At 38.9% G+C, this 13,635-nt stretch overlaps 2 protein-coding genes across 2 annotated transcripts; one reads left to right on the forward strand and one right to left on the reverse strand.

Moving 5' to 3' along the window:
- Positions 1 to 732: 732 nt before the first annotated feature.
- Positions 733 to 6,478, reverse strand: LOC146132018 (alpha-(1,3)-fucosyltransferase 7-like). The gene is made up of 5 exons (XM_083396996.1): positions 6,117 to 6,478; positions 5,004 to 5,210; positions 4,409 to 4,564; positions 2,003 to 2,185; positions 733 to 1,356 (listed from the first exon to the last, which is right to left on the reverse strand). The coding sequence occupies exons 1-5, from the start codon at positions 6,302 to 6,304 to the stop codon at positions 741 to 743; spliced, it is 1,350 nt and encodes a 449-aa protein (XP_083253122.1). The 5' UTR covers positions 6,305 to 6,478; the 3' UTR covers positions 733 to 740.
- Positions 6,479 to 12,417: 5,939 nt separating this feature from the next.
- Positions 12,418 to 13,633, forward strand: LOC146132019 (eukaryotic translation initiation factor 3 subunit G-like). The gene has a single exon (XM_083396822.1). It carries the CDS (start codon positions 12,460 to 12,462, stop codon positions 13,327 to 13,329), a length of 870 nt encoding a protein of 289 aa, XP_083252948.1. The 5' UTR covers positions 12,418 to 12,459; the 3' UTR covers positions 13,330 to 13,633.
- Positions 13,634 to 13,635: the final 2 nt, after the last annotated feature.

The following is a 13,635-nucleotide window of genomic DNA, read 5'->3' on the forward strand; positions in this document are numbered from 1 at the left end:
AAAAATATAATTTGGTTTAGGTTACAACGAAAGCCATCGCAGACTCACCGAATCTGTTGATCTATGATGCAAGCAGAGCAGACTAGAAAAACAACTAGCCTGCAGTGAGGTTCGAACTCACGTTCCGGTCAAGCCGGGACCGTCGCTCTACCAATTGAGCTATGCAGGCTCAGAAGGGAGCGAGTCGAGAAACAACCATACGCCAATGCTTGCTCAATCTGTGAGTACAAGCAACCTCATAGAATCCACAGTACCATATCATTTATTCAATGAAACATTCACACATATGTGTGTTAATAACTGAGATCTTGCCCTTCGAATTTGTTTAGGTTTTTAGAGTTGATCAAAGTTAAAAAAGAAAAAAGCAGACACTGCTATTCGAACAGACTGGTCTTTGCAAATCTTTTGACTGCCAAGCAACAGACTAGCACAGTTTGTTACTGAAAAATCAGGTGCCAAAATATTGAGAATTTGGTCGCAGCAACATTTTGAAGCGCTATGTGGAATATAATAAACCAGCTCAGAAAAAACGTCAGGTCGTAAGGATGCTGTTTTCTAAAATGCCATGTGTTGATTTAAAATTACGTTAAAGTTTTTGACGCCAAAACGACAGTAAAATCCGCTCTGATAGTGGAAACAAATTGCGAAGTGTCCAGTTTGAAAAACCGGCCTTCAAACAGCTCAAAAATTGGCGATATATTTCCCTCAAAGGGTGCGCGATAACGGGCATACTCCAACAGCTACAGTCTTCGAGCGGCAAATGAAGAACTCTTACAGGCGCGCTGACAGCAGAAGGCCAGCAAAGCGGCAAGCAAGAAAACGCCCGAGTACGCGACCGTCACGATCCAGTGCGTCGAGAAGCCGCTGGCGCCGGATCTGACGTCACAAACCGAGAATTGCGTCACGGCGCCGGTGTAGCCCCGCCCGAACCACCACTGGTCCAGGTCGTCCACTACGCGTGGTGTCTCATTGTTCCGCGCGGAGTCCAGCAGTTTGGAGCAAAGTCCACAAACTCCGGAGTTACTCGGGTCCTCTGCGTATCGCCTAAATGCAGACGACTCTTTCGGAATCGCGCTCAGCCTTTTCGCTTTCCAGTCCGAGTCCAGCCTCCACTCAAGGTACTTTGAGTAGGCGACGTCGTCCTGGTCGAGTTTGATCAGGTACTCGGCGAGTTGGCGGGTGCTGGCAAAGTCGTCGACGTGCACGAACGAATGCGGCGGCGCCACCAACTCGTATTCGGCCCGGGACGGCCCCATGACCACCGGAACCGCCTTGCTGCCGAGACCGTTGTACCAGAACTTTTCGGTGATGTAATCCTTGCAGCGCGAGTTTTCCAGCGCGAAATAGAACTTGTATCTGCCGAAAAAACGAGGTTATGACAACAATTTGAAGTAAGTGTGGTAAAGCGACGAAATTGCTCGAACAGCGTCGGTTTAAAAAGAAACTTATAGTCAGCCGAATTTTAATGAATATACTGTTGCTGCCAGGCATTGTTTAGAAGTCTATATAGTTGCAATAATATTGCTCTGAAAAAGTCTGCTTGAATACTGAATAGGCGGTCTAAACGTTAGTACTTTAATAAAACTTTGTCGGAAGAACAATTTTTGCAATTAGAGTTAGTCCTTTGGACTAATTTTGCGATATCTACCAAATGAACGGACGCTTAGGAATCACTACGCTTTTTGATTGGTGATAATTACATCCCTTTATGTATTAGTAATCTCGTCTGGTTGAGTTATACTATACGATTTCTAAACGTCAAACTTTTTGTAGCTGTTTCGGTCATATTATTTACACGTGTTTGAGTAAAATCGAGTCAATATTTCTCAAAAATTGAAATCGAGTAAAAATATACCGAAAAAAAAGTCAGCAAGCTCGATGCGATAATAATGCAACGATGTTACGGGGACTCAATTTCACGGAGAAAAATCGACTGAGAAATGCTGCTTTGGCCAAGCTTTGAGAGCTTAACAAGCAATGACGTCTGGCTCTGCAAAACTACCTGGAAACGACTCCTGGGACGGAATCAATCCGACGACCGGCGCATTTTCCGAACTCGTCGATGGTAATGTACTTTCGCAAATCTTTGATGAAGCTCCGTCTTTCTGAGACGTCGCAGTTTGAAACGACCCAAGCCCCAAGCGACTGGGCGTCTTTCGATTTGATGCTGCTCTGCAATTCGGCTCTGCGCAAGACGGAGAATTGATAAATGCAAAATATATTTAAAAAATAACACAATATATATTTAACGACATGTAAGAGACAATAAAAAAATTAGTTGTTGGTTTGCTTTTAGTTTAGTTTATCATTATTTGGGGTGCAATTTGTCTTATTTGTTGGGGTGCAAGCAAGCATGTGCCTTTTTAGTTATTTTTACTACTCTTTGTTGATTGACAAAACCCTTTCTCACGAATTTCACGATAAAAACAAAACAACATCTTGCGAATTTAGACGCAATAAAAACTGTCAGAAAACGTAAGGGGCAAATATCTAGAGAATTTTTAACGCGTTCAGTTGGTTGAATTTCGCAAAAGAGGGGTTTGAATAGGGCTGTATTAATCCCAATAGTTTGTTAATATTTAAAATACGGGAAAAAATTGCGCGGCCAAATAAATTCTGCTAAGTTTGCTAAGTCGGCAAGACTTTAAATTTTAAGAGTGCAGCGAATACGTACGGCGCTTTAGGGCAAAAATTTTACAACGCGACAAACTAGAGAGGTGAAAAGCATTCGCGCGATACGCAAATACCACGCTGTCAATGGTCTGGGTTTTGTAGCGTTAGCAAACAGCTGAATCGCAATTCAATATTTATTGAGTGGCCGGTCGCGAAATAACGGCAGCATAGCGGGCTGATATAGCTGTTTTTCATTCACCAGTTGTGTGTCCTGTCTGATTAAATTTTGGGATATACGCCTTATATAGTTTCCCTAATCGCCAAAACACCTAGATTAAGAAGAAATTAAAAACATGGCGAAGGTGCTTAATTAACATTAATTGGTTTAGTACCGTTAAAAAACACTAAAACGGGGTTTGACTCATGGACTAATTTAAAACTGTATTTTTTGGCGATTTTAACCTTAAAAATGTACAATAATAACAAATATGATTTTCGATACATGCTTATGTACTTTGCTTGAGCTTTATGTTTTTGAATTTAGATTAAGCAATTTTTGTCTTTGTTAGCAACAAATTCGCAGCAAATATCTTGCTTAACCTAACACGCGTTTAAAAGTTTGCATTTCAATGGTGTTGAAGTGGGATTTACACATGTACAGCTGAGATGCAATAACATAAAATTAGAACAGTTTCATCTTGATATAATGATTCCACTGCGTGTTCTGTCGCCCACCAAATATGATTTTTTTATGCCCTTTTATATCCTTGACGAAACAAGTGATGACAGTCATACTTTTTGCTCAAATCATCAGTTGTCGTTTATCGAAATTGTATAGAAATTACTGGGCATCTATAACACACACACATAGAGTGCCCATGATACAAGTATGAATCTGTCAAATTAGGAAGATTGTCTCTAAGAAGAAATATTCCAAAAGCTATATCGAAAGTTTCACTACACGCCTTCGGCCAAGATTAGTTATCCTGAGGTTTCTGTCGCAATGAATAACCATCATCGGAATTTGCCCGCAGTTAGACATTACACAACTAACGTATACTGTTCCCAAATCGTGATTTTGAAGGCGTGTCTTTAGTTTGTGAATTACATAGACTCCGTGGCATAACACCTATTGAGAAGACGTTAAACGTCCGCGTTTACCCTATTAATGCCAGCAGATGAAAAAGTCAAGGTAAAAATGAGAAATTAAAAATTTAGTCAACAACGGTAATTGACAAGCTTAAGACCAGTCTATCACATTTCAAAACGCTAGAATAGGCCTTTCCAGCTACACTTTTTGGTTTTAACAACCACGTGTTAGCCAGTTTAAAGTGTGGCTTTAAATCAATGGTGGGAAACTTTTCCGTGGTGGGAAACCTACATAACCGTGGGCGTTATATTTCAACGCATTTTAAGTTTACTTTGTTTTGATTAGTATCCGTACTTTCCTTACTTAAAAAAGCATAGTTGTTGTGCGATAGCTCGTCAACAGGGAAACACAGTTTGTCTACAGATCCACTTGTTTTAAGTTTATGTGTTTTAAGCAGTAATATTTCTGGCAGCAAATTATATCTTTTGGCAGTGCTTTTGCTTTTTTGTGGCAAAAAAGTTGGCCTATAGTGCTGTAGGCTACACACCTGGCGCAAAAAGTAGAAGGTGACTTTTAATGAATTCGGCAATAAGAACTGAATAAAAAGCGGCCTAAATAATGTCTCCATAACCTAGTGCTTTCCAACTGATTTCTATACGTTTTTATACGTTGAAACAGTCTTATCAACTGAAAAGCCCTTCTCACCGAGTTATTGGTTTAAAATCGACCGCGTAAGTTGCCAGAACGTCGGAGTCCGTCCTGTAGGTCATTGTCCAGTTGAAAACTCCATTAAGAGGAGTCAGCGTCTTCTCGTACATGTACCGGACGTTCCACGGCGGTTCCATGCAGGTCCAAACCCATCTGGCAAGTAATTCAGGCGGTTAGATGAATAAAAGTTAGAATCTTTGTCTAATTCTTACGATGATCAGTGACATCCGTGTGGTCATAATATGTGACTGACAGCTTAAAAAAATTAAGCAAACGTTTCGGATATTGCTGATTTTCACTGAAATCGTAACTGTGCTTTACCGTTGCTAAACACTAAGCACAAGGAAAACATGTGTTGTTTTTTATGGTTTCTGCAGGGGCTATAGTGTTGCAAGTTCTGTAAAGTTTATCGGGCCATATAGTCAAAACATTAACACATTTGATGTCGACGGAAACAAAAATGCAATTAGGTGTAATCTACAGCAACAGAACCATTAAAACGTGATTTCCGCGATGCAAAATTAAAAGAAATGTATATGGTGGCTACGTAAATGGCACTAGCACGACAGCAGGCAAGTCACGTAGAGCTCACCTGGACGAGGTGTTTCTTCGACTGAGAGGCAGCCCGCCAACACCGTCAGTAATCTCGACACAATGGAAGACCACCGCGTCGGCGAAGGTCACCGTCGACTGGTCGTAGGTCATCACACATCCGGGACACTTTCGCGGACCGTTCATTAGCGCACCAAAGAAAGGCTGCCACACCAGGATGAGCGGCGCTCGCTTGCCTGGCGGAGAACTGTGATGAAACAAGGGCGTTTGTTACGCGACAATCACTTACTTTAAGTTACTCCTACCCAATTACCCAGGACTGTGGAGTCGGAATCGGAACTATAGGACCTTGAGTAAGACTATCGGATACCACAAGTCCGACGTGCTTATGGGCAGTACTCAATTTCGAAACTGATCAGGCGCAAACCGTAAATTGTGAAAGTGAAATAGCACCGTAGCTGGAGTGTAGAATATTTTATTAAAGGGATTATGCCAGTTGTGGCTTTATGGTGAAAGAAATCACACTACATTACATTATGTGTAGTTCACTTCAGGTAACCTTTTATAGCGGCCTGAAACATTTTATGAATGCAATCCCTGACAAAAACGATAGTTCAGCTCTGCTTAAAACGTCCACTTCCGCTTTATTGGTGACAGTTTTCTGGTAATGAATGGTTAAGAAACGCAACAAGTTTCCGAAAGGACTACATGCCACAAAACCACGAGCGCTTGTTTGGCGAGAAAATCTTGCAAGCAGTCAATTGGTTCTTAGTACTTCACACTTTTTTTGACCCCCTAGGGGGCCATGGCCCACAGGTTGGGGACCCCTGCTATGAAGGCTATATAAAACAAACGTAAACGTCCGCATTGGAAACGCCAGGTTCTTTTAGCAGTTCTTTTAGATGTTTTTTACGTGCTACAATGCCTTAGTCTCAATATTTTAGTTTTCGTGAATATTTTTATGTGTTCGTTCCTAAAAGGCAGTCGGCCTAAATTAAACAAAAAATCGAAACAGTGCAAAACAAACCAAAAACTAAAAAATCTTAATTTAAAGCAGCAAAAATCCTTATCGGCAAAGAAAGAATGGCTTTTTTTGGAAACGTGTAAATGCATTTCAATTTCATCTACTTATGCGTATAATATGTAGGCTCACCTTTCAAAAAGCGAATAGTTAAAGTTGAACATTGATTTTGCTTCGGGCTTCTGCTGCAAGTTTGCCCTGGTTCGTTTCCAGTTGTCCACCGACTGCGTCCATTCGAAAAGCTGCCGGTCGAAGCAGACCAGCGTAATGACGTAAAGTAGCAGCAGAATGACGTAAAAGTGCTGGGCGCAACGTCGCATCGCTTTCAGCTGATTGAAATTGTTCCCGAAGGGGCAGTCGCACTAAAAGCTACAGCATTGCTAGTTGCTATCAGTGGCCTGTTAAGTGTTTCGCAGGCTGCCTGTAGTTGCTGTGCAGAACGTTTATCCTAAAACCGACCTTCGGCACATTTCAATGCTTTACAGTTTTACACCTTACACTTCGAAAAAAAAAAAGTTTGACGGCTGTTTTTAGAACCTACTGAAAATCAAAAGGAAAATGATGCAAGTATTTCTCTTTATTGTAGCCTTTTATAGCTTTGCTCTTGGTAAGTTGGTGCAGTATTGAAAAACATAAAAGATTAGCCTTCTTTTAAAATTTTAATTTATATATATAACACTTTAACGTAAAAGACTGGACCGGGGCCGTCTGTGCTACTGCTAGTTTTCAACTTAAACAATGCAAAGCTGAAAAACAAAGTGATTCTCAATATGGAATAGTAAATCTAATTTCATAGCAACGTCTGCGCACTGGGTCTTTCAGCAGTAAAGTAGAAACTTTCCCGTTCTTTTAACGGATGTATAGTCACGTGTTTGGACTATCTTTGCTTTTCTGAGAACTCAAGTTTTAGCAAACAACATAAAAGTTAAAAACCGTCGAAAGTTAAAAACCGTCGTTATACTTATCTTCTATCAAAAAGCAAGCTACAACGATAGTAAAGAACACCTCACTGAAATAAGGCAAGGATTTTACTTTATTGCCAGTGTGGAAATAGTTTCAGAAGTACACTTTAACTGCAAACCATAATAACTGTACGGAAAAAAGGTAAAAAACTAACTCTGTGATGTAGGCGAGTTGAGTTAACTAATCTCTAGTATCTGTAAAATTCTGATTTACAAACAAAGAGATTTTTTACAAAAGCTCTCTTTTGCTTGTGCCTGTGGTTGTAGCCTACCTCACAACAAATCGGCCGAATCCACAAAAAACGCTCGACTGTGTTTTAGCACAATACTAACAATGCCTGAAGCTATTACATCATAACGAGTTCAGCAATAAATAATTTATGACTTCAATTTTTAATAGTGTTGGAATATGATCTCATAACCCACTTGATCTGCCAAAAAACAACCTCCACTGCATGCTTCGAAATAAATTTAACTTGGATTTTCCAAAACTAATCCTGCTTTAAGAACAGGCCGTTTCGCACGACTTTTCCGGTTAATGTACAACGGGATAAAAGGCTAGGCTCTTGTTAGCGCAATTTTCACAAGTGAACATGCAAATCGGGTGACACGTTTTTTTTAACAAAATTGGCACGTCTTCTTGTTGCTACAAGTTAAAAACATCATTTCACAGCATTTTGGTGTTTAGTTTGGCCAGATCAAAAGTAAAAGTAGCTCAATTAAAGGCTGCGAACTTTTCATAACAGACTGACAAATGTTTCCGATTATTCTGCTCCAACGAAAAGATTGTCCTAGCCATGTGCCCATCAACCACGGGCCATATAAATAATGCATTACTTTACACAATAAAACCCGCTACCAGCAATTACGCGTGGCTAAACTGAAGTTGTCTGTAATGGTATTGGGTATATCTGCGCTTTTTGAAATTTCTTAGTAATAGCTACCTTGACATCGCTGAAGCCTGACATAATACGCTCTAGTAAACACCAATTGCAAGTTGTTTTTATTCAATAGCCACCACAGACGAATGTACTTCCCTTACTGAATGAGCTGTGACCTGCTAGGACCGAAGCATACAAAACAGTATTGAAATAGGTATAAAACCATATCCAATAAACACTGTGCTCGGATTTAAGGCCTTAATGATGAGCCTTGCTCTTTTCTGTAGACCAGTCAAATAGATTAGAAACGTTGTCGCTCACTATCTGCTGCATAGCCATCAGTAATTTAGCTCTTTCGTCAAAATAGCGATAACATTTTAACATTTTGTGTTTTAAGCCTTGGGTCACCGTAAGTTCGGTGCTATGAAATTTGCATTGTCGACGGTAAACAATTTAGTTTTTACATGCTGTCTCTTAAATTAATGTGTAAAACCTGTGCCATGTCCTAAAACAGGGTTCTCTTTCGTACCTAAACCGAATTGCGGTAACAAAATGCTTACCAATATGCTATCACCTGGCATGCGCATTAAAAATTATAATTCCAAAATACTACAGCAATTTATTTTTATTTTCTGTTCCAGACAAACATAATATAGGAAAAGTTAGAAAAATTCTTATCGCTGGGCGTCGCAATCAAACAAACTTTTTTTTTGAATGAGGCCTATTATATTGGTCCCTAGGGAAAATTTCCTTACAATGCTGTACGGAAACGTGTGGGCAAAAGTAACTTTGTATGATTTCCTTCTTGATTAGAAACATATTGCTTATATCCGTTTACTGATAAACCCAAACGCTTCGCAACATTTTACTGGCTACAACTTCCAAAGCTGCTTTGGGACTTAATTCTTGCCTTGCGTTCTGTTGCGTTTCGTTCGTAACAAAACGAGCTTCAAACTCTTAGTTTCATTTGCATTTTTTCTTAATTTAAGGTAAAATTACGGGAGTCCGTCTGTTCGTTAAAACACATTGAAGTTCAGACCTATCGTTAGAAGGCGTTAAATACTGAAATTAGTTAAAGTTGCGTCGACACTCGCTAAATCAAAAACTTTAAACAAATAACCTACTATAATGACAGCTAACGCCACTGCTTGTAAGAGTTTCTCACTGAAATACTACAATGACCAAAGTGTAAAGGTGCTGAAGGCTGCCCTCAACTCGACAAATAATACAGTCTGCCCGCAAAGGTACTTAACCAGCACGTAAGGCGTAAATTCCTCAAGCGTAACGACGTATAGTTGTTTGTAACAGAGTTGACCACTTTACAGCATTTTGTACAAACCCGGTATGTCAACATAGCGCAAATAAATCATAAACTGTCCATAATCTGATGAAAAGGGTTATTTATACCAACGAGTAGACCCCGATATATTAACTCCAGAACTTTGAATAAGAAAATAAGCGTGTAAGCGAGTATTTTTCACTACACTGAGAAGCATTGGAATTTAAATCCAAAATTTCCTCGGGTGTCAATAGTTAATAAAGCCGGTTTGGGTAATTACTTCCACCTCACCAGCTTAAAGCGTTATATTTTAAATGTTAAAAACGAAATATAATCCACATACTTATGGAAGCTACTTTAAACATCCTTAACCCAGGGTTTCTCAACCTATGGGTCGCGACCTTAAATTGGGTCGCCGCCTAATTTGGTTGGTCGCCAACTACAGTAGTTTATATATGGTTAGATTTATTGGGATCGGTTCGAAGAAAAACTGATCCTAAATTTTGAAAAAGAGATCGGTCATATTAGTGTGATTCATATTTAACTATGCTATTTTTTTATGTTTAGTTCTCTGACAAAAATCGTTTACCGTTGCTTAGCAGGTGCGGTCTCAGGATTTTAGTTTAGGCGGGCGATAAATTTTTTTAGGGATGCCGTCATAATTTGCGTCATAACGTGACGTCATGAATCAACTTAACCTAAAAAAAATGTTTTTGTGCAAACTTTAAAAAATTGCGTTTAGTTAGCCTAAATTGACAAAAGTTACAATATAAAGCGAAGTTTGCTCATTAGGTTCATAAAAAGATTTGCAAATTTTTAGATATAACGTTTGAAAAATGATTTGGAAGAAATTGCACAAAACATGACATGGTATGCACAGCGCTTTTGAGGTGAACAAATATGCATCAAAACAGTCAAAAACATAGTAAAAATAAAATCAGTCCGTGCAAAGCGCGAAAAATTGAAATAACTGGATGTAAACTGAATTTGGCCATACCCGGACCGGACTGGTACACTAAAGCAAGATTTAACGATACATTAGGTGCATTTCGCCAGTAGAAATATATACGAATCAGCGTATTATTTTGGTTTGTTGAAAGACAATTCATTTTCGCGTGTGTCCCCTGTAATACAAACAAACAAAACTATTTTCAGGCGTGACGTCATAAAGTTCAACTTAGATTTCATAGGAAACTAATCTTAAGAACACCACACAGATCGAAAAGCTATATAAAAATACGATCGAATCACGCAAAGCGAAAAACGCCTTATCGTTAAGCTGTTAAAACGTTCATCTTCAAGGGTGCGATAAGACGCACGACGCCTTTAGGATAAACAATTTTACAAAATAGACCTAGAAAAAAAAATTCATTTGGAGGTCGGCCATTTAGAATTTTACCCGTTATTTACAGAGTAATTCACTCAAAACCTATACAAGCAGTGTTGCCGTAAAATAGTTATAGTGCTTCAAAGTTGTACTTTATTTGTTTTATTATTTTCATTATCATATAGTACGCTTTCACACAATCTACATTAAGTTAGGTCACTTTAATAAAGATTTATAATTGTACGATTGTATTCTATTTCAACGGGTTTTATCCCATATGATGGCCGACCGTTATAGCATGGATTGTTAATTTTCTGTTTCTGTTTCTAAAAAAAGAAAAGTGTGAAATTTTTTTGTGATTAAAATTGTTGTATTCACGAAACTATTGTAAAACTTCTACAGAGCGCTGGTAGGATTTAGCAAAGCACATGAGTGAAAGGTTGTTATTGATTGTCGTGGGTCGTGGCATTTACTTACACTTTAAATAAAATTTCCTATAAAAAATTGTTTTGCGCAACACTAAGCATTGTTAATCAATAATCTTCTACAGATCATGATTTGCATAAAGGTTAAGTTTAACGGACAATACTGTGGCTACCATAACAGCAAAATAATCTAGCAAAGCTAGCAATTCAGGTCAGACACATTAACCAGATCTTAAAAAGATATATATATATTTCGCCAACTAAGGCATCGTCAATATATCTGAATAAAAACAAACGCAACAGTATAACTTGCAAGGGTCAAGGTGATTTCTATTATTCACATATTCAGTGCAACACTGTGGCTACCATTTTTGGTTTGTGTAAGCTTGCTCGTTTTGTAAATTCTTTATTGAACAAATGGAATTGAAATAATTTTATGTTGCTAATGTAATGTAATCGGGAGCTGGTCTACAATCCTACCACACGAATATTGCTTAACCATTGTTCAAATAATAATAATTGACCCACCCTCACATAAACAAGTTTTGAAGTTTAGGTTTAATCTGTCAGAAATGTGCAAGTGGTCGTGGAGATAATACACTTTTTACAGTGGCTACCGCCAGCCCACTATGGATAGTATGGCAAGTGCACCCGCGATTTTTTGCAGACTAAACCTGCACCCCCCAAAAAAAATCTGCACCATGGTTTTCCATCTACACTAGCAGGATGCACTTTTAACCTTAGTTTCAGGTGGGCCGTTTAGTTGTTCAGTAGAAATATTTTTTATGTGTTTTTCAAACATTTCAAAGATAAAAACGATTTAAATAACATACAACATCAGCATTTTTTTTGAATTCATGCAGATATCTGCCACAAGAAATATATTGCTCATGGAAACATTGTACCCAATTAGGGTTCCTCTTTTTCCCGGATTTTTTCACTCCTGGGAAACGGGATTGAAAAAGTAAAACTTCCCGGGAATCCTGACAAAAAAAATTATACCTAATTCCGTCATTATGATGTTTAAAATTATTTTATTTTAGCTCCAAACATTTAATTCCCATTCATGTTCTGTAGTATTGCTTCTGCAATCTTACAAAACCTTCTCGTATTAAAGCCTGCACCCATATTTGTTTTTATTTTTAAAAAGGCACAAAGCAGTATTGGTGGAATAAATTTAATTAAGTTTTTTCAGCTGGTATGCGCAAATAAAACAACTTAGGCAACGACTTTAATATATTTGGTAATATTTTTTCTTTATATTAGTCAAAAATAACAAGTTTTTTGAAGTTTTGCTATGTTGCCGAATAACCGTGATTAGAAAAAATTTCCCGGGATTTGGAATCGTTAATTCGCGGGAAATCCCGGGAATTTCTTGTTGAAACATTTCCAGAGAAGAACCCTATACCGAATGGCATATATCCAAATTTAACTTATTTTTTATAAATAAAATCTCATATAAATTTTCTATTTGGGGGGTACTTAAATATAGTTAAACCACCAACTTTGTCTCTTAACCTTATTTTTGTAAAACTCTTGCTTTTCACAGGACAGTTGTTATACCTTTAGTATACATCAAAAGTTAAACAGCGCTTGAAAAAATGCCTGCGGAAGATAAACCAATGCTTTGGGCGGATGCCAACGAAAAGACAAGTTGGGCAGATCAAGTTGAAGAGGAAGAAACTGAGGGTTTGGTCGAACTTGGGCCGAGCACAGAGAAGATAGTCGGCAACATAAAAACCGTCGTGGACTACAAGCTCAACAAGGATGGCAAGAAAGTGAAAGTGGTTCGCAAGTACAAGATTGAGGTCAAGAAGACATCAAAGTCGATTGCCAGACGCAAGCTGCTACAGAAGTTCGGCGAGTCGAAAAACGATGCCAGTGGTCCGAACCGTGCCACTACGATGGTGTCCGAGGATGTCCAGATGCAATTTATCACCTCCAAAGAGGATGAGTTGATGCAGGAACAAGAGGACCCAAGCCTCTCCAAGTTTAAGCACCAGCTGCAGTATTACATGTTCTTCAAGAACTTTAAGGGCACAGCTAAGGATCGCAGTGCCACCGGTGATGACGACAACAAGCCGGACACTGCTGATGATACATCAAGCCCTGCCACGGCACCGGCGGCACCCGGCAAGTATGTGCCGCCGAGTATGAGATCTGGCGCCAACACTGCCGGTTCTTCGATGCCATCGGCAAGAGGAAACCGCGACGAGCAGGCCACCATCCGTGTCACGAATTTGTCGGAAGAAACCAAGGAATCGGATCTTCAAGAGCTTTTCAAACCATTCGGACCGATTCAGCGAATTTACTTGGCCAAGGACAAGCACACCCAACAGTCGAAGGGATTTGCCTTTATCAACTTTTACAATAGGGACGATGCAGCCAAGGCTATTAAATCTGTTTGCGGTTTTGGATACGACCATTTAATCCTTAACGTTGAGTGGGCTAAACCTTCCACCACCAACTAATCACAGTTAACTAAACATCCAGGGAACAAAAACACATCTTGGCGATGATATTTGTGTTTGGGAAAATTAATTGGGAAATTTTAGTGTGCACAGGAGAGGTTTAAGCTGATTACAGTCAGTTTTTTTGCAAATGCTTTGCATGTTGTGATTGTACTTTGCTTACTGCATTTTTATCTAGATAACATTATGTTAAAAATGTTTTTTTGTACATTGTTTGTTTATCGAGTAACAATGCTAGTAAATGATATTGACATGATAACATCAACTTAGCTACAATCACTATGTGCTTCTGTGTCTTTTGCAGCT

This window comes from Ascidiella aspersa, chromosome 9, assembly GCF_963924565.1.
Source record: "Ascidiella aspersa chromosome 9, kaAscAspe10.2, whole genome shotgun sequence".
NCBI classification, from domain to species: Eukaryota; Metazoa; Chordata; class Ascidiacea; order Phlebobranchia; family Ascidiidae; genus Ascidiella; species Ascidiella aspersa.